Here is a 21,823-nt window from a genome sequence, read left to right on the forward strand (position 1 = left end):
AGAGTGCCTGCAGGGCAAGGCTGTGATCAGAAGTGGTGGCTCACACAACTGTCCTGCACCCAGCCCTTGTCAGCTGTAATGTAGACACGGCCTGGGGTGGTGTTCAAGAACCAGAACGTGCTTGTCTCCGACACAGATCCTCTCAAGCTAGAGGCTGAACATGCCATGTCTCCTAAGCCTGTGAATCACACACAAATACATAATAAAAGGCAGTCAAAATCTTTATTAAATAAACTAATAAGTACTTAAAATTGCAAGCCAAATGGGACCAATCTTCATTTAATGTGGCCAGAAATGTTTTATACTCCCCTGTCTCTATGACTCATAACATCAAAAGCCCAGTAAAAGCTGAGAAACACTTAGTGCCTTTCATAAGCAGCAGACAATCTTCTTTTAACTGCAAAAGTATACAAAATGCAGTGTAAATTAATCAGATTTAAAATGTCATGCCTATCAGGATAGAGAAATGTTGGTTGAAGATACAACTTTCTCTCAATACCTCTGCAGTCCTCACATCAAATATATCTACATATTCCTACCAGAAAACACACTAGCTACAAATGGCAGAGGTTTTGCATGTAAACACAGCATAAAGGGCAGATAAATTGAAGATAATTAGGCATATAAAGGTGCAATAGTCATACTGTGGGCATTTCAAATGCATCTGGGCATCTGACTCCTTTGATTTCAACTAAATTATCTTAAAACCTTTTCAGCTCTAAATACCTTCTTAATTTCTCCCCAGTCACAAAGTTACAGTAATTACCATCACTCCAAACCTAAACATCTCATTTAAAAAGTTCAACTCGCTAAGCTGCAATGCTGTGTGAAAAACATGCACGACATTTATCACTTAAAAAGCCCCAACTCTTAAAAGCGAGGAAGTGGACATGCAAGAACATTGCAAATTTTATCATGTCCACATAGTACAAAACATGTATTTTTATTATCTGGTATGAAAAAAATACACTGCATCACAGCAGGCAGCCATAATTCTGATCTGATGATATTTAAAGTATTGTTCTTCTCAACTTCGGTGTGTAGATATTTTAAGAAATATTGGGTAGTGAAAAATACCAGTTAATATGTGTATTAATAAATAATTTATCATTATTCATGCTTACATTTTGATAGAGTATTCATAAATACTAATTCTGAGTCAGTTTTGACCTGGTAATTCCCATGGAACAGACTGAGGTCCTACTTGGCTGAACTTGCTCACAAGGCACATCCATCGTTTTAAACCTAAATTTATTTCTGCCCTTGTCAACCTGCTCTCTCATTATCTCACTATTCACTGACAAAAGAAATGATGAATCATGAACACTGGGGTACAGGGAACCAAATACACTCAATAAAATTAACATCATTATGTCAGTTGTGCGTAGCATGATGAAACCCTCTAGTGGGACCTCCAGGGGTTACTGTAACACACGTAACGACTAGCTGCATTGTATTGAAAATAATGATGAATATATACTTCAAGAATAAAATACATATGATTGGTGCACGGCAAAATCAGGGCTACAGGTGGATTTATATTTGAGAGTTACTGCTGTGTGATATTCACAGAGAAGAGAATTTTAATGTCTTTCACAAAGGTTTTGCTATATATTTAGTTTGATCACTAGGCAATTCCCTCTAGAAAATACACAAAGAAGGTATCATTTTCTACTTAACAGAACAAAACTATTACAAAATCAAGTGAAAAGTCTTATATTCAAACCGTCTATGGGATAAAGCTGTATTTTACCAAAACATCAGCTGCCAGTCTATCCCGCCATCTATTATTTTATGTAATATCCATGATACCAAGGTGCTCAGTACTGTCATGCACCAACTGCCCCACTTGCACTGCCCAAGGACGTGTGGGCAATCCCAGGCTTCCAGTGTGTCCACACAGCCCCCAGTCACGTTGTGGCTCCATCTGTCTCTGCCTGCACCTTAGTGTAGTCATATCACAGGTCCTCCGGTGGCCCCAGGATTTGTCCCCAAACCACTTCCAGTGTTAGCGGGACTTTAAAATCAAGGTTAATTTCTGTGCTAGGTACACATCATATTTTTAGACGGGATTATTTTATTTTACAGTCACTCTCTAAAGAATTTTTCCATGTGCTTTCCAGTGTGGCTATTTTTATTTTTACCATACACAGATGTCCTTGAGGTATGCTTAAAGCACAAACTGTGAATGCTGTTTGCCAACGTAGGGTTTTCTTGTAACGCGATACAGTTCTGATGTGCGTGCAACGTACAGAACCACACAACCGCACGCCCTGCGAGTGGGAGCACACAGCAGAGAGTCAAGCAGTTCTGCTGCAAAACAGGGCAGAGCTGAAGGTGGGACAGGGCTTCAAATGGCCAGTACTTAGCTCCTGAAAATACCTGCTGCAGAAACTTGCTTTGCCTGTACTAAATTGATAATGCAGAGTTTTCCAGAATACTCAAAGTTTTTCGAGAAAAGCAAACTAGTGGTATGTCAGTTAAATGAGACATGATGACTACAAGGGGATTTATGCAAACAGCTTTTGTTACCCTGAACAGCACACTGGCTTGTCAATCTTTCTGAGCTGCAAATATTTCTGTGCATTGCAGATCATGATGAAAAGCCTCCCTTCTTGTAGATACTGCTGTCTTCTGCTAGGGATTTCTAACACTCACCTGCTTTTATAGAAAGAGCTCTTACAGCTATCTGGTCAGATTCACAGCACTGATCAAAGGTTTCTGCCCAGTAATCCCCACATCAAAGATGTATCTTTAAGTCAAATACTCATCTGTTTTGATGAGACTATTTTGTTTTTCATACACAGCAAGCACTATCTAATAAAAATCATATCAACCAAAGCAGTGTAAAAAAATAATTAAGGCCGCTGGCTAGGCATGGAAAATTATTTTGAATGAAATGTGATATTATGTTCCATAACTGATTAATCATTTTGTTAATCACCTTTTAATATGGTCTGATTACTTTTTGGAGAAGTGACCAATTCTAAGGATGCCCAATGCAAGCCGGTAATCAGAACGCAAGTGGATATAAATAGTTTCAGAGCCCTGTACCAGCTCATTTTTCACAATATGGAGCATCTCCTACAAAATGCTGACTGTCCTCTGATGTCAGTGTACTCCACCTGTGGCAGAGCATTTATCTGACCATCACAAACCCCAAAAAGTTGAAAAAGCAGGTAACATTTTGATCTACCCCATTTTTAGTTTTCATGCATATCTATACACAAACACATATCAAAGATATGGACACACAAAAAATGAAATGCAAAAGAAAAATAATTGATGTCATTAAACCTAGGGAAGCAAAGGAGTTCAAGCTCAAACACTGGTACGCGGGAAGTCAGACTAATTGCCATCCCAGCCCTAAAAACTATGAATCTAGGAAAGATCTGAAACCTCCAGGACTAGTTTACATGAGGAAAAGACCACTGAACAAGCACGTAACCAGAGCTTCCAAACTACATGACAAAACTATTAATTAACACACTTATATGCCAGAAGTGATCCTTGCAATCTCTTCATCTGACTGCCTACTTCAATGCAAGCTGTAGGATTTGCACTAAATAATTCCTGTTTGAATTAAGAGCTGATTTAAAGATTTCTCGGGGCGATGAACTGACTGCAATTATTGATTGGTGTTCATTTATAAATCAGTATTTCCAGTTCAAATGTATTCCATATTTTAAGATGAATTTGTAAAATTTCACTTTCCAGCTATGATATCTTAATGTATCTTGGTGAACTAATAGACCAATTCAATTGTCCTATCAATTTTTTTGTTCCACATGTAGGTACCAAAGCATCCCTTAACCTCTGCTGAACAAATCAAGCATTTCATGTTCAGGAAGGTTCCTCAGTACTTCCACCACCTCCAGCATTGTGAGCTACAAAACTGAGCACACTGGTTTTGAAACAGCCATAGTAGTGTGCAGCCTCTCGACCTCCCCCCTTTTCCTCAGTGCTCCTGTTTATACATTCATGGATTGCAGTCAGCTTTTTGGCTAAAGAACAGCTCTGGAGCTTGTGTTCTGTTGATAATCAACCACTACTCCCCAGATCTTTTTCAGAGTCACTGCTTTGCATGACAAAGTCCTCCTATCCATAAGCACAGGCTTCATTCTTTGTTATTCCACCTACGACTTCATAAAGGGTATTACAGAAACTGAAGTGTATTATTGACTTCTAACCATTTTACACAGTGATCCCTATTACTCTGTATCAATGATCTACGGGATGAGACCCTTTATTTAGGATATATTTGTTAATTCTTATCACCTTGCTATCTTTCTCTACTGATAAAAATGTCACAGTGGAGCTAACACCAGTCCATTTTAAGGCCTACTGGAAAGTCCTCTACTCAAAAAGCCGATTTTACATCCACTGGCATGTTTATTTTGTATCTTTTTTAGTTTATTATTCAAAGTAGCATGAATTCCTTGCAGATCATGATGGCAGACCTTATGATCATATAGAAATATTGTCCAGTCATCTGTATACCTACTGCTAGAGAGCCGCCTTGACAACATTTGCTATCCATAACCCTGAAATTGCCTGTCAGTGTTTAAAAGGCATTTGGACAATGCTCTTAACAACATGCTTTAAGTTTTGGTCAGCCTTGAAGTGGTCAGGCAGTTGGACTGGATGATCCTTGTAGGTCCCTTCCAACTGAAACAGTCTATTTTACTTCTTGTCTGTTCTATCCTATTCTACTCTATCCTACCCCAAAATCAGAATTTTGCCACTATAACCGACCAAAAACACAAATAAGAAAGACTTGATGAACAAGGTACAATACAACACAATAAATTTCCGAACTGCGATACTGAGTAAAAACAAGAATGAGAATTTATCTTAAAATGTTTTGAATACTAAAAAAACCCCACTCACTTTGACCTGAGATTTTTAACATTATGATCTAAGACCTTCATACTTCCAAGAGTACACTACATACACCTGTATTAGGGATGACTTACTCAATTAAAACCAAGAGCAGGAAAACAAATCGTAAGAATCCACACTAACCCACCTTAAATATATAAATGCTGATCCCATATTTAGGCTAATACAATATTCTGTTGTATAGGATACACACCACAGTTTAAAAGTATTTGGCATCCTGATTTAATTTTTTTCTAAGTTGTCTCCCCAGCTCTTTGGCAAACAGCAGATAGAAGACTCTGCATGAGTTGTCACTTCCCACTACAAAAAAGTCCTAAATATCTTCCTCATATGCAGGGGCAGTCATTGAGTCCATCCTCACTCAGCTCAGCCAAGAGAAGCATTTCAAAATTAGCAAACACTGCTTCACGAGGAGCAGTAAAGAAAGGTTCAGCAAAACAGAATTTCTTGACTTTTAAATCTAAGAGCCATGAATATTTTGTGGGGGGGAAAAAAGTAGGTGGATCATCTTGTGCAGCACTGCCAGTATTTCACAGTAAGGTGGGGGGGACACACACTTTAAATACTTCACACTGGTAGGACTTATCACATGCAAGTTGTTACTGCTCCTTGATCAAGAACAAATGCAGTTCCGATGAATCCTGCTCAGTGACAGATTTATGCAAGTCATGTTCAGATGTTACCTTGGCTAGTGACATTGATTTATTTTCTGATAAGAAGCTAATTATAAAGGCATGAAATTTGCAATCATTCAGTAGAAGGGCAAGAATGCTTCCTTTAAACAAAGTCATGTACACTCTACTAATAAACATATTAATAACAATAATTCTTTCCCTGTGTATATCTTGTCTGACTATTCAAGGTAAAATGCTCTCATTGTGAACCATAATCTCAGCCCTGAAATCATTGTCTACCCACCCACTAAAAAACTGTACACCAAAAATGTGCTTTAGTCCAGAGACTCAAGTAGGAATTTTTTTGTCTTCTTTTTTTGGGGGAAAAAAAAAGTCAAAACCAAATCTATTCTGAGATTAATTGTATAAACAAATAATAGCACCACTAGATAGTCCTCACCACAGCAGAATTTCATATATGAAGCCTGCTAAAAAGATAAATTCGTTCCAGTACATTATTGCAATAGAGAGATTGCGAGTGTGCTATGGGAAGGTCCCCAGACTGGACACTACTGGGAAGTCTGACAGGTCAAAAGTGAGAGAAGGAAACAGAAATAAATATTCCCCCTCACTCCCACAGGCAAGTCACCTTCTCTCTTCTCTACAACCACCTTAATGCCTTGGTTCCCCACATCACTGCAAAACTCTGGACCTGCAGCAATGCTGAATTACAAGCGTTGCTGTTGCTCTTTCCATCACCCTGTTGTCCTGCTGTCCTTCACAACCACTTCCTCCCTCCTTCCCCAACTTGTTTTTCATTCATGTCAGATTTTCAGCCCAGTTCACAGTGCAGCCACTGCAACATTTCTATGCACAGGATGGAGTGGTGCAAAGGCAGGAGGAAATAGCTGGGCAGGTTTCTGCATCGCCTGTTTCAGCCCTACCTATTCACTTTGGTGCCTATGACGAGCAAGTTATGCTGCAGAACAAGAAACATTTTCAAATGTGGGCTGCACTCACGTGTTCTTTGGGATGTGTTAAAACTCTTCACTGCTTCATCCTCTGAGGATGCAATCAGAAAACAAGTCCTGTCATTTAATGTAATGCTAGAACGTGCTTAGAAGCTGCATGACTAGTAACACTGAAAACTGTAATAAAACTTGCATACGACTAAACAAACGGGACTAAAATTTTTTTCTAAGAGTCTGTTACAACTTGTTGAAGTATGGAAGAAAAACTAGAAGGGTGGTCTTACACATAGTAAGAGAGTAACAGGAGGGTGCAGTGGAAGGGCACATGGGGATATTCTATCTTTCATTCATTCATGACAATGTCTGGTTTCTCTTGGATGGCAAGCTCCTTGACATCAAATCCAGGGAACACTTCACATTTGTCTGGCTTTTGTCAGCTGACACCCCCTTGGCCTGTATTGTACATCACTTTCGCAAGGGAAAAATAAGAGCTAAAGATAACTATTGCCCCAGCACACCCCACTTTTTCAACGCAGCTACTTGTCCACAAAACGCACAGAGGTGTCTGAAATCTAAAGTAGATGTGGCAAGTACTGAAGACTAGGAGCTATTCTTATCTCACTGTCTTCCATGAACACAATGGCTAACCATGTCCTGTACTGCCTAATACAGCTGTCATCATTTAAATGCTTTGTAAATGGGCCGGTCCTATGGTGACAGACTGAATAATAGAAAGATTACAGGTTGTATAACTCCATTACAGTATGGAGGAATTTTGCAGTCAGTCAATGTTTCTTCCCACGCTCATGCAGGGAAAAATCCCAGCCCAAGATTTCATTGCTCTTCTTTTCTGCAAGGCAAATAATTTCTCAGCTCTCCATCTCCTGACGCCTGTGTTTATGGCTACAAGCTCTCTGAGGTCCAGTCTACTTTGTTTGATATTGTTCTTACAAATGCTTTAGAAACTTTTGCATCTGAAGAGGATCTTTGAATGTGCTATGATAACAAGCCTTAGGAAGGCATTTCAGAAAAGGCTCTGCAGTTTTAGTCAATCAATGTATTGCAAGCTTTAGTTACTTTATTGAAATAGTGAATCATTACAATCAAATCCCCTATTATTCTTTACAACAGAGAAGGATTGAGCCCTTAATCTGTTTATAATGCTTATATAACCAATCAAATCAGCACTGGTTAGAGAAAGACAGAAAACCTAATAAAAACTAAAGTACTACGTGATTTTCCACCATTCATCTTAATTTGAATAGTTTGTTCTCAGAAGTTAAACACTTCTGAGGTCTGGAAAAAAGAAACAGCTCTTCCACAGAGTTGATACAGCCTATATTATATATATATATATATATATATATATGTATAAAAATACATAGGCTGGTGATGTAATAGATAAATAGATAGGTAAATATAATAGGTAAGGACTTTAAAAGCACATAAATTTCTACCCCCAGCTTTATCAGAGGCTTACTGTGTTCCCTGGACAAACTTCCCTTCTGAATTTCCCTGTCTTTCCAAGGTGAGTAAACACTGCTCTTCCCTTTCCAAAGGGATTTATGAATGAAGGGTGTAGCACTTTGAACAGACTCAACTTTTTAAGTTGTCCAGAGGGGATTAATGACAGCAGTTCTTCATGACTGTATCAATCCTGAATCTGCATTTGACTCATAAGCATTTAAAACTCCTACACTCCCATCCAGGAATTGGAATAAATGTTGAAAAGGTGATGAGCTATATAAATGGTTTCACATAGAACAAGTCAATGGCACAGGTAAGGACCATTTTTTAATGAGGCATTTCCATCCTCTTCTAATGCCTTTTCAACACCTGTTCTTATATTTACAGGCTCTGGAATTCTCCAGCATTCAGATATAAAAGGTCCTTCGAGATCCAGACAGGAAAAGGTAGTTTAAATGTGTGTGGTCAGGTACAGAGGTACTGCAAACTACAGCTGGTTGCTCCCAATGTGGCTGCACACATGTAGTAAGGTGGCCACTATGTAGTATAAGTTTCAAGCAAGAAAGGCAAGAAAGGGTTACAGCAGGGTCAGACAGAATAACTTCCTAGTAAGAAAAAAATATTTTGCCTTATAATGAAAATGGGCAGAAACCATGTAAAACTTAATTCAGATTACAACTGAAGATAAGCCTGAGATTCTCAGATTCACAACCTTAAATATTGCCATAAATTTTGCTTAATGTACAATACTTCAGCTCAGACCAATATGACTAACCTGATGGCCTTCTATGATGGAATGACTGCAGTGGTGGATAAAGGAAAAGCAACTCATGTAATCTATCTTGACTTCTGTAAGGCCTTTAACACGGTCCCACACAACATTCTTGTCATTAAATTGGAGAGGTATGGATTTGATGGATAAGGAATTGGCTGAATCCAGATGGCCACATCAAAAGACAGGCGTTCAACGGCTCAATGTCCAAATGGAGATGAGTAACAAGTGGTCCATAGTGGGACTGGTACTCTTAAATATCTTTATTAATGACATTGACAGTGGGATTCAGTGCACCCTCTGCAAGTTCATGGATGACATCAAGCCAAGTGGTGCAGCTGATTCGCTTGAGGGAAGCGATGCCATCTGGAGGGACCTTGACAGGCTTGAGGAGAGAGCCCATGTGAACCCCATGTGAAGCTGAGCAAGGCCAAGTGCAAGGGTCAGGACAATCCCCAATATCAATAGACAGGAATGAATGGATTGAGAGCAGCCCTACGGAGAAGGATCTGGGGATACTGGTGGATGAAAAATTGGGCATGAGCTGACATTGTGCACTCGCAGTCCAGAAAACTAGTGGTACTCTGGGATTCATCATAAGAAGTGTGGCCAGCAGGTCAAGGAAGGTGATTTTCTCTCTCTATGCTGCTCTCATGAGATCCTCATCTGGATGGAGTACTGCATCCAGTTCTGGGGTCCCCAGTACAGGAAAGACCTGGACCTGTTAGAGCGGGTCCAGAGGAGGGCCATGAAAATGGTCAGAGGACTAGAACAACTCTCCTATGAGGAAAGGCTGAGAGAGTTGTGGTTGTTCAAGCCTGGAGAAGGCTCAGGGAGATGTTATTGCAGTTTCAATATTTCAAGAGGGCTTATAAGAAAGACGGAGAGAAACTTTTTACCAAGGCCTATAGTGACGGTAGAAGGGGCGACAGTTTTTTAACTGAAAGACAGTAGGTTTAGATTAGATATAAGGAAGAAATTCCTCATGATGAGGGTGGTGAGGCCCTGGTACAGGCTGCCCAGAGAAGCTGTGGCTGCCCCCTCCCTGGAAGGGTTCAAGGCCAGGTTGGACGGGGCTTTGGGCAACCTGGGCTAGTGGAAGGTGTCCCTGCCCATGGCAGGGGGGTTGTAACTAGATGATCTTTAGGGTCCCTTCCAACCCAAAACATTCTGTAATTCTACAATACAGAGTTGACAGCTAGTCTATGAATTTCAGTCTCAGTTCCTCAACCTTCAAAATAAAATTCGTAGGAAAGGCTTTTCCACCAAAATTACAGTTTTCACAACAAAAATTTACTTCGTTTCTTCAGGCTGAAAATTGTACATTCCAGTCTGGAAATGGCAGCACTTCAAGGTGATGCCTGAGGAACTTGTCCACTGTGTGACTCATCTTCTGTTTTCTTTTATGCACCCTATAATATGGCTAAGTACAAGGCCCTCCTCTCTTCCTGGAAATCCCTGCTTATAACATAAATAGAAATTTATCCACAAAGAATGAAAATATAAATTCCCATAAATACAACACAATATTTCCAAACAACCACTCGTTAGTTTTGTAGTTTGGTTTTGGTGTTTTTTTGTTTTGGTTTTTTTCCTAATGTAGGGTAAAGAATTTCAACAGAAAACTGCTACTTTTACTGTTGCAACAGCAGGAACTTCAATGGCTTTGGAAGTAGCAAAACAGCATTATCACTTTGGTCATTTAAAACTGGACAGAACCAATGCATCAGGGGGTTTGTAGCAGTCATACATTGGAAAATGAACTAATTAAGTGTTAGATCTTTTCCTCTGTTCAGGAGGAAACCACCCTTACCAAACCAGAAGTCTTCAGTTTCTCACGGAGAACAGAATAAAAGAAGATGATCTTGCTAAATCAAGGTAGTTGCATCATTAAATGTGCAAAGGGAAGTGAATTAGAGCAGCAAGAGACAACTGAGAACCAGTAACTATGCAGGATTAAGAGGAAAAGATCTGGAAGGGGAAACCAGACTTGGGATAGCATAAGTAGAGACAGATGGAGAGCTACAAATCAAATATGCCTCAAAACCACTGCTGTAACAGAGTTTTAGAAGACCCAGGATGTTGGACGGGAGATAAGGGACTACACTGCCTGACTGCATGGATCTGCTGCTGCCTCAGCTATAAAGATCCACTGGCTCTGCCTGATGACACCATGTCTACATTTAAGATCCCTCACAATGAGTGATGTGCAAGGGAGTACAAACTTCTTCAGCCAGCACTCTTGTGAAAAAAAATTAAGTAAGATTTACAATGCTCTTGAGTAACTAAAGCTACATAATATATCTCAATTGAGAGATGTTGCTTTCAATATAAAGCCCCCAAGCAGCCCCCTGGCGCTGGTTCAGCAAGACTCAGCAGAACTCATGCCAACGCCGACTCGCTGCTTCCCACAGCACTGTGTGTCTCCTCCAAGGCTGCCCATTCAATTGCTTACCAGCGCCAAAAGACGGGCACTGTATGAGCTCCCTGGCAATGGTCCTCCCCAGGAATCTCCCACACACATCACGGCAGCACTAGGACCAACCCAATGAGCTCTGAAGATCATAAGCCTGCAGAGATCTCCGGCCACACAGCGACTGCTCGGGGGATGCACCTGAAACGTGGCTGCCAAGCATCCACTGCAGAGAGATGATACTGCACCTTGTCTAGTTCAGAAAACACCATCCCTTCCCCAAACCCTGCTTAGCTGAGTTACCTTAGGAGCCATATTAAGGTCTTTATCTAATGAAGAGAGAGGCGTATCCAAAAGCTAACTATCTAGGGAGCCTAAGGTAACTAAGCTCTCAATTTAGAGTTCTTAATTAGGTAAATACAGTGATATCAGTTCTATTTTGTCAATAAAGGGAGACAAGCCTATCACTGGTGCCAGCTGAGAGTTTCTCATTTAGCTGATGTAGTAACCATGTGAACATTTTAAACTAACAAATACTATTCTCTGCAGAGTTGTTTCAGCAATTCTTTGAATTTTGGGAGGGGCATAAACTATTACAAAACCATGTCATTTTTGTGAGGACCTGGAATGCTAGCGATCAAAAATCGATGCAACCCTTTCAGGTCCTATTCCTTAAATATATGTATGAGGGGTAAGTAGGTAGAGTGGCACAGTGGGATCACTGAAAACAAATGCAAAGTGTTTGAAAACAGCAGTCTAATTTTTTAAAAGATGGAACTATTTTGGATCAGTTCTGAGCTTTTAAAAACTTGATGAACAGAGGCTATTAGTTCTCTGGTACTTTACATAATCTACTTTGTGAACTTTTTTTTTTTTTTTTTAATACCTTGAAATCCAGTTCTTTAAGGCTTTTGTGAGGTTTAATTATTTGTAAGCAGTTTCATTTCTATGCACAACACGAAGGGAGCACGATGCTACAATCCCTCTGTGGAATGAAATCCTGTAGAGGTTAGCAGGTGCTCCAAAATCAAACCTGACAGTCACCAAATCATTCAACATGTTTCATACTGACAGAGAAGTCTCTGTCAGGGGAAAAAGTGCCTGTGTATGTTATCTTGAAGAAATCTCTTTATAACCATCTTTACTCTGCAAGAAACAAACTCATCCTGTCTTTTTCCTAAATGAACATAAGACAGTGTTTACAGATAGTCCTGAAGTCTTCCCTTTCTTTGCACAAAGCGTATTAGCAGCTGTCCAAATAACACCTCAATGCCATGGAGACCACCTTCAAGGGGAGAGACTTCCAATTCTTAGTCAAACCGTTGCTTCTCAGCTGAGGTTGAGTTGGATAATTTCAAGCTCCTTTTCTGTTTCACTTACCCACATTAAATAGCATCTAATGCCACAAGTAATTTCAGTGAAAATGATGGGCACAGTACACAGCAATGCAACGTTCAGTGCAAAGGAGAAGCAACTGGGAAACTCGAGGCTATGTTTATTACACTGATCCTTTTCCATCAGGGAACAATCTGGTATGTTCAATTTAAACTCACTAATTCAGCGTCTGAAGCTGATAGATTTTTTCCATACTAACCTCTAAACCTTTTTTATTCATCAAATCATTTTTTTCACATCAATAGCCTCTTCTTACAGCAAGTCTCATAGTACTTGCAAACATTAATTTCATGACAATTTTGAAAGGCACAGCCCCCTTTTTCTGTCAAATTTATAAATGAAAGAGCAAGTAATATACTTGAAATCAGTCATTAAGCTGGCAGCAAAATGCGTAGGAGAAATCTCTTCTTGAACTTTTGCTTCTGGACTCTGATCACTATCAGCCTGAAGTCACCACTAAAATACTTCCAGAGGTAACCAATATACATTAAATAAGCAAAGATTAGAATTTTACTCCTTTTATCCAGAGAGTTTTAAGACTTGGAAATTGTTTCTGAGGGGCAGCAAAAGACCACATTCTTCAGCAAGGACTAGAGCTACTTTTTGCAGTTATGATTCAGCAAAGAAAAAGGATACTTGTAAGTGCTTAGCTGCCACCAAGATCTCCATAGAAGAAAAAGGCTTTCATCCTTTCAAACCAGGGCAATTTGAAGAAAAAATGAAAAAAAAAAAATGAAGAAAATTGGCAGACCCCAAAAGATGGGCAGACATCACACTCTCCTGGTATAACATATCTTGGGAACATGCTCGATAAAACAATTTAAGTTCTTTCTAGGTAAGCAAGATTTATTTGGCTATAATTCAAGCTCAATTATAATGTCTGTTACAACACAATTCTTATTAATGATAACTCTAATTGGAGTGTTCACTATCCTTTTCCAAACCCAGCTAGACAGCTTCCTGGAGACAAAGAATTTTGATTTAATTCCTTACTCAGTTCAATTTTCCTCTCAGATACACATGCACAGCTCCCGCCGAAGTGGTACAGATGTTTCTGAAAGCGCGACCAGAGAAATAAAATATTCCTGGACTCTCCTGGCACAAAGTGCTCTCACATGAAGCTAATGTACATCCAGTCATGCAGATACTGAGGCTCACAGACAAATATATGACACTCTGCAAAGTTATTCTGAATTTACGTTAGTCTTCTTGAAAGTATGTTGGTATAGACAAATCTCTGGCTATTACTACATACACTTAAGACTGAGTTGATTTTGATCCAAGAAAAATAGGCAGACTGTTCTCTTTTTGGCAAAAGTTATTTCAAGAGAATTGTATTATATTTGTATTGTGTTAAACAGATTTTTTTTTTAATAGTGATAAATCAAGCATATTCTATAAATTACTGTTCATCTGCATCTATGCAGTATGCTTTTGTTATAAAAAAGGTTAAAAAAAAATACTTTCAACATCACGGACACAGCCATAACTCTCAACACTACACCACTGCCAAAGCTAAAGAAACAATATACAGTAATGTTGGTAATACTCAGGGAAAGAAGGTGACAGGAGTTGGTCCTCAGATCACCAGGAAAAGAACAATTAATCATTTGTTCTGCTTTAAATAAAGGTCTGCTTCCTAAACTGAATGAACTTTTACAGCTCAGCTGAAATAAATGGAGTAGTATTCATTTATTTCAATAGGGAACTGCACTTTAAGCATTTAAAAAAACAATCAACTTCTTGGTATTGAAATACTGAAGTGGAGAGAGAGGTGCTGATCTCTTCTCCCTGTTATCCAGTGACAGGACTCATAGTACGGGTTTAAAACTGCACTGGGGTGGTTTAGACTGGTAATTAGGAAGCCTTTCTTTACTGAGAGGATGGTCAAACACTGGAACGGGCTTCTTGGAGAGGTGCTTGATGGCCCAAGCCTGTCAGTGTTTAAGAGGCATTTGGACAATGCCCTTAATAACATGCCTTAACTTTTGGTCAGCCCTGAATTGGTCAGGCAGTTGGACTGGATGATTGTCGTAGGTTTCTTTCAACTGAAATTCTATTCTATTCCATTCCATTCCATTCTATGCATTTTTGTGGCCATTGCCCTAGCCTAAAAACTCTATGGAAAAATCTTTTGTGGAAGTCCAATTTACTAAGTAATTAATGATTTAATGTGCCTTTATAGTTTCACTCAAACAAATCTATTCCAGCACACTACAAATACTGAACACCATCAGTTCCTTAAAAAGGGTAATTGTATTATTATCGCAGATTTACAAGTGTCCAGGGAGAAAGATGAAGAGGTTAAGGATTCAGCACTGCTACAAGCTACATGGGACAACACAATAATTCAGCACTGAATAACCTGGAAAAAAAGCTGCCCTCTCACTATTTAAAGAGCAGATTTGGGACCAGTATACACAAAGCTTGTTTGAGAGCAAACCATCATCCAGCAGGAGAGCCAGGAATAGGATTCAGCTTCCCCAGAGTGCAAGTTTTACCCCACAGTGTCTAGACAGAACATTCATAACCTCAGCAAAGGTTTTGTTCTGGGGCATTTCTAATTGAAAGTCACATTTCGTATCACCTTCATAAATCTTTGAACATTTTGCACTGCTAATTCCCCATTGCCAGAGTCAACAAATTTAAATCACGTGAAACAAAACTGCAGAAAACACCTCAGTTCTGTTGATACACTCCAGGACTAATGACACTAATTTGTTTACTCGTATTACTATCAGTACTATAATGTAACCTGAAGACCCAATCAAGATTAGGACATCATTACGTTAGGCCTGAAGAAGGAGGCAGTTCATATCTCAAATTGCTTGCAATCTATCTACACAAGGCAGACGAAGTACAACTATCATTTTGCAGATGGAAAACAGAAGGAGTAAGCAGATTGCCAAAGGCTTTCAGAAGCTTGCTCAATGAAATCTCTGACAAAAACATGACATAAACCACTGCTGCTGGAAATGCATTTCAGTGCCAGAGCACTACCTTATCTATTAATCCCATTACTTTAATATTGTGTCAGGTAACTTTTGAGACACAACATTGATGTTGGATGATAAGAAATTATTATATTTGTTATATTTCTTAACAAAAATAAAACATACGGGGATCTGACCACATTCTTCTATCATATACTAAGGTCAGGACTCAGTTTCATGTTCTATCACAGTCCTCCTATCTAATCTTCTGCAATGATCTGCTGCATCTATTTGTGTACTTAACTCAGGCTGTGCAAAGCTGAAAAATTAGCAGGTGATTTACAGTACCAAAGTTAGGCACTAAGGCGTCTTATGTAGATAGAAAGGGCAATTAGGTACTTCTAAAGGGTAATCCAAAAATCCTGCTCTAACAGTAAAGCAGCCAAGAACTACTCCTTAAAGGAAGAAAAAAAAAATTTGCTTAAACTTTGAGGTTCTTTCTATACTGTTCCCCAGTGAGGTTGCACCTTAACTCCTGCTGCCACTGGAACTTAGGTCTGTCCATTAAAGCATCACAACACATTTGGGAATCAAGCCACAAAGTCTGCTCCTGAGATTATGCATCTATTTGAACAAGGAGAGAAAGATGCAAAGCTGCCACATATAACAGCCTAATAGCTGGAGTGCTGACAGCAGAAGTGTAAAACTTGATCACAGTTCTCCTTCATTTTGAGGAGATTCCAGTTCTCACTTCCCACTTCTCTGCAACATGTAGGGTCGTCAGACTAGAAACTACCCTGCTGAATCCCTGCCTTGGCAAAGCATGGATTATAAGATCCTGGAGGATGAGCAGACAGGACTCTATAAAGTTCTGCCAGATGCCTAGGATACCAGCCTTCGGCCCTCTCTGAACTTCTCCTGCATGGACTGCCAGGACAACTCATACAGACAGCTTGCTCCTAAAAACCTTTCTCCCAAAGATGCTTCAGAAGCAAGCTACAGGCCTTTTACTCCTGTGGTGCCAGCAGTCCCCTCCTGTCCATGCTCTCAGCCATCATCACCCTATCACATGGTAAATGCACATCTATGAGGGAAGGCAAGACAGGAAAGTAAGACAGAGCCCACAGCCCACTCCTTCTTTGAGTCTCCTTAAAAATTCCTAACTTGATCTGGGCAGAAGCAAGCCCCTTCTAGTCTCTTCCTCCTCCTTGCTGGAAACTCTTGAGACGTTAATAATTAGTGGACAGGCAATGTTTTTTCTATTCATGGGCAAAAACTAGCCCTTCAGGGAATCATGGAACCAACCATGTTTGTGCTAAGGAGCTGTATTGCCACACAGTGTGTGCTTTGGTGTGACAGCGGAAGGGCCACCACAAGAAGTTAAATGACCTACCAAGATGTCAAGACTAGGCACCACCGTATGGTAAAATCATTGGATTAAAAAAAAAAAAAAAAAAATATTTAATTCCTGAAGGCAGGGACTGGAATACAACTCCTTCAACACTCCTGTGTGAGTGCCTGTACCAATTACTCAACCTTTTGCTGCTCCTTTTCTTGCCCATGGCTCCTGCATTCTTCACTGCTGAATGTCCCAAACTAAACTGGAAGAAGCAGGAAATTTCAGCTTCTTCCCTCCCCAAGAAAAAAATGGTTGCAGTTAAGGATGTGGCAAATAGTGGGATGACCCTCTTCTGTTGGAAAAGGCAACTAAGGATAGGTTCGCCACGTCTGGAACAACTGTTTGGTTATTATACATAAAGTGGGCTCCCACAGGCTGTGTTTTTGACTGGAAGTGACAGTCTCTGCCAAGCTTGATGCTGGATGTGCTCAGAGCACTCCAGTGCCGTTAGGCTTTTCTGGGGATCCAGGTGGTCTCTAGATCATGGTTGAGCCCAGTCAGTGCATGGTTCCCTCACTTCCCAGACTACAACACTTCCCTACAGGTATCTGTGCCTAGCTCCTGAGTGACACACAGGCTGAACTTGGAGACAATTTGTAAGCTTTACATGCTCTCAGTATTAAGCAACTTTTTTTTTTTTTTTTAATTATTTCTGGATCATTTCCTTGAACCTACATGTCTTAATTTTTCCTAACTCCCATTTTATGTGACAAGACAGATGTTCTGGATATCTATGTGGATGGACATCTCTAACTTAGCTATCCACTTCCTAAAGCAGGACTCAGGAGCATGGTGAGGATGAGCATTAAGTATAGTGAGGCCTAGTAAGACCACAAATATAAGACAGATCATTTCAAGATGAATCCCAGAGATACCCGGAATTGCATCAGTATAAAAACAAGTTATACCGTATTCAGATAAAATGGTTTTAATTTAAAACTTGACATTCATATGTCATCTTTCCCACACGCTTTACAGACCACCGGAAGAAAACACTTAATCCACAAACTATGGGCTCCCTTTAAAAATATTACCAGCACAGTCTGCTTAGACATTTCAACAGCACTGGAACTGAGGCAATGAGCTTTTTCTGATATCTGTTCTAACCTGGGAGTTAGAGAGGTTGCACAGCACCAATAACAAGATATATGGAAAAAGCACAGTTTACACTGGAGACTGATTTAATGAGTTTTCATACAGTCTTTTATGTCAAAGACAGCTTATGATAGCCTCATCTAAGATGGCATCTAATATCAATAAGAGTATGCAGTATCTTATTATCTTTCCACATTTACTGTTTACACCCTCTCTGAAGTTATCCAGCAAAATTGTACTTTGTGGGATCCACTGGTCTCAAATTTTTTTGCCTATTTCAGTTCAGACATACAAATTTATCTTGAACTAACTGTGGGTGGGAGGTGACAATTTTATTTCATAGAAACTTTTGAAGTTTGGACCGGAACAGAAACATATCTTTCGGCATCTTTACAAAAATAGTTTCAAAACATCTATTTTCAGATCTAAGTTACAGAGGAACGTCTGTAAGAGCCGAGACTGACATGGGAGACCCATGTGTTTAACTACTTCTGATTCAAACTGGAAATCCTCATCAGATCAAAATACTTTGAATACACAAATGTGTAGGAGCTTAAACCAAGGCATCCTATATCCCAAGCCAGTGTACTAACTTCCATATAACCTTTTGAAGAGTGATATTACTGAAACTATATCAAAAAGCTTCTTGAAAATACAAATAGGTTTACTTTATTAGCTATATTTACTGAAAAATGTTCCCACCTTGATGCAGCCGTGAGCTACAGAACCAAGTAAAAAACTGAAAGAAAGCAACAGTTACCAGTGAGAACTTTCTTATAATACTGAACGCTAGAGGAAAGCATTCACAGATCTAGGCCCAGATCCATCACTGTCAATCCTCACATCACCTATGTATTGTCTTCTTAAGGAAAAGATCACATAAAATGGCAGGTCTTGATGTGACGTTCCCAGCTGGGGACTTGGACTGCAGAGGTCTTTGCATCTTTTGACAATTTACATAACTATGTACAAAACATAACATTATAAACTGATTTAAAGGACATTTTCCCTATGCACAAAGGTGCAGCATAAACAGCTCCATTAACCAACTCTCCACTTAAGATTCATATAAGTCTATAAAGCACATGTTAAATAGACCTTGCATTGATCTCTTCAATCTGGAATGAATTTTACTGCCAATACACAGACCATGCTTTTAAGATATATACAATCATTAATTATCTGTATCAAGATCAGAGGCTGGAAAAATATGAACCCAGCATTTTCTCTGTTTGATGCTGGATTTCATTAGCTAGTACAATGGCTTAAAGAATCAGGTCCACAGCTTCATCTGTTAACCTCTCACCACCGAATGCTGCACTTGGCAGATCTACTAGCATGCACAACTAGACACTGTAGCCTGAACTGCTCAGTTTGAAGTGAAATATTCAGGAAGTCCATCAGAATATATGAGTGACAGAACAAAACAATAAATACAACAAACACACTTGAAATGGCAAATCACTCTTGGACACAAGGCAGTTGGTATTGAGAGAATATTTAGAACATGCCTTACCTGTGTAGTGCACCACACATGTCTGACCCTTCTTTGGAAATGTCCGTCCTGTTAAAATTATAAAAGGTTATTCTTTTATTTTCTCTGATTAATCTGTATGGCTAGGCAGGTTTATCTTTTAAGAGGAAAATGTCAGACCGAGATTTGTATTGACTATGTTTTATCAAATCACTAATATGCAAGACAGGAATGCATATGGTCTAGGGTAGAAGGTCCCAGCTTGACCCCTATTTAGTTGTGAGACCAAATAATATCTTCCTTACATATTTTTCCCTATATATGTGGGCATTATATAGGCATTTACATTCTGTAAGTGCAAAACGACAGTCAAAATTTCACAGATTACAGCACTGAAATTCTCAGAATGTTTTTGTTAAATTTTTTCAAATAAAGTCTTCATTTGACATTGTGAAAAAATTCCATTTGTATTCACATTTCTAATGCCTTTTACTCAAGACAGCTCTAACAAGGGCATCTTTAATTAGCCGGGAAAGGTTTTAAAATATTTTTACATACAATGGCAGCTTAATATTGTAGCATCCGGCAACACTAAAGCTGTGATACACTGATTTCTTGTAAGAGCTTCCTAAAATTTTCATACTGAAAGAAAAAGAAGGCTTAAACTATTTTCTTTCAACTGGAAGACAAAATTACCATTTACATTTTGCCTGTTCTAGGTACTGCCAAAGGCACTAAAAACTAGGGGAAGATTTTCCAGTCTCAGTTAGGTGCCACTGGCATATTAAAACAGCTAACCTTGATTTCTCAAGTAATGTTGGCCAGGGGAGAGCCCAGGCTCAGAAGAACTTAAAAGTATGAATGAGACGAATTACTAAGGAACATCCTTGCCAGAAAGCTAGAAACTGGAGATTCAGATAGAAACAGAAGCTCATATCTTAGTTGGCTTTCTGGTCGGTTTAGTCTGAATTAACATGGTAACTTATGCAGTAGAGGGTTAATCACAGGGTATAAAACATTAAGTAACATATAAACTATAGGGCTTATATGCCAAAACCACCATGAGCAGTAAATGGCATGAGGGCAGGCTAATAAAATGAACTGAGATTTACAAGATGAAATTGAGAAGATGGTTCTTCCAAGCATCATCTGAACAGCCTTGTTCACCACCTCATATTTGGCTGCAGTACCTCTAGCTGTGGGCTGCATAAAGCACATCACAATAGGTATCCAGTCAGGGAATCACTGTAACTCTGAAGTGAGATTCATCTCATTTAACTTCAGCCATCTAAAACACTGGCAACTATCACATGCCAGTCTCCCGGGCTTCCCCTATTGACAGAGGAGAATTAGCAGTGCTTTGAGAAAAACCCAGACTATCCAGAGAAAGATGCGATGAATTATTCTCTGGAGAAGACTACAGAAAAAAAAAAAAACAACCCAAAACTAGAAAACTGCTTTAGACTAGCCACCTAACCTGAGAAGTTACGCGAGATGAATCCTACCCTTGGCAAAACAGGTATTAGTCAAATGATGCATTATTATACAGAGATCTGAGAAAAGGAGTGTCAGACCTTGCTGACACATACTCTGTTGTGCGAGTAGAACACCAGCAAAGTCAATGAAGCTACATAAATTCACATCAAAGCTGAATTAAAAGCAGAGATTCTCAAGACCACTGACTAGCTGTGGTTTTAAGACAGTGTTTAAAGTCAGCTGATTTTGATTAAGACTTGCAACCAAGAGAACTAATCCATATAAACTTATTTGGAATGGCATATTGCTTACAAAGACAGCCTTGATATATTTAATAGGTAGAAAGTAGCATTATATGGTTAAGTTCCACCCTTCTTTCTACCCGCTACCCAACAATGTTACTTATACCCACATAAGTGCTCTGCTTTTACGTCTGTGCAACCAAGAGAAGAATTCGATCCCCAGAGCTAAACAGCACAGAGGAAGAAGCCAATTTCAAAGCATACACAAAGAAAGAAAAGATACTGGGCCAAGAAAGTTAAGCTGAGATCGACTTGAACAAATTATTTACGGTTGTGTATCAGCCAAGGATGAATCTGGCCTATTAGAGAGATACATACGGCTGTATGTTAGAAATGACGTCCTCTTAGAAAAAAACCCCAAAACCTTATGAAATGAGATCGTAAGGCCACGGAAGAGCATAACAAGACGAATGGGCTCTGGAGAGGAGAGTCTGCGCCAAGCAGCGGGTACCGCCACCCGCGCTGCCCCGCAGCCCTGGCCAGCACCACCCGTTTACCCGGGAGGAGGCGGGCGGCCGCGCCGGGAGGGATGCGGACACAAACGGCCGGTGGCCCCCGGCGAAGCCGGGCGAGGAACCGGGGAAAGTTTGCGGCGGGGCGCGCTCCCGGC

General features: G+C 39.7%; 1 protein-coding gene across 1 annotated transcript in view; it reads right to left on the reverse strand.

Moving 5' to 3' along the window:
- FKBP1B (FK506 binding protein 1B) overlaps positions 1–21,823 on the reverse strand; it is a 49,389-nt gene that overhangs the window by 24,038 nt on the left and 3,528 nt on the right. Inside the window, exon 3 of the mRNA XM_026846436.1 lies at positions 19,478–19,525. Within this exon, the coding sequence (XP_026702237.1) occupies positions 19,478–19,525 (48 nt within the window). The remainder of the gene's footprint in view (positions 1–19,477; positions 19,526–21,823) is intronic.

Source organism: Athene cunicularia, assembly GCF_003259725.1.
Source record: "Athene cunicularia isolate RWA chromosome 3 unlocalized genomic scaffold, athCun1 chr3_part1, whole genome shotgun sequence".
NCBI lineage: Eukaryota > Metazoa > Chordata > Aves > Strigiformes > Strigidae > Athene > Athene cunicularia.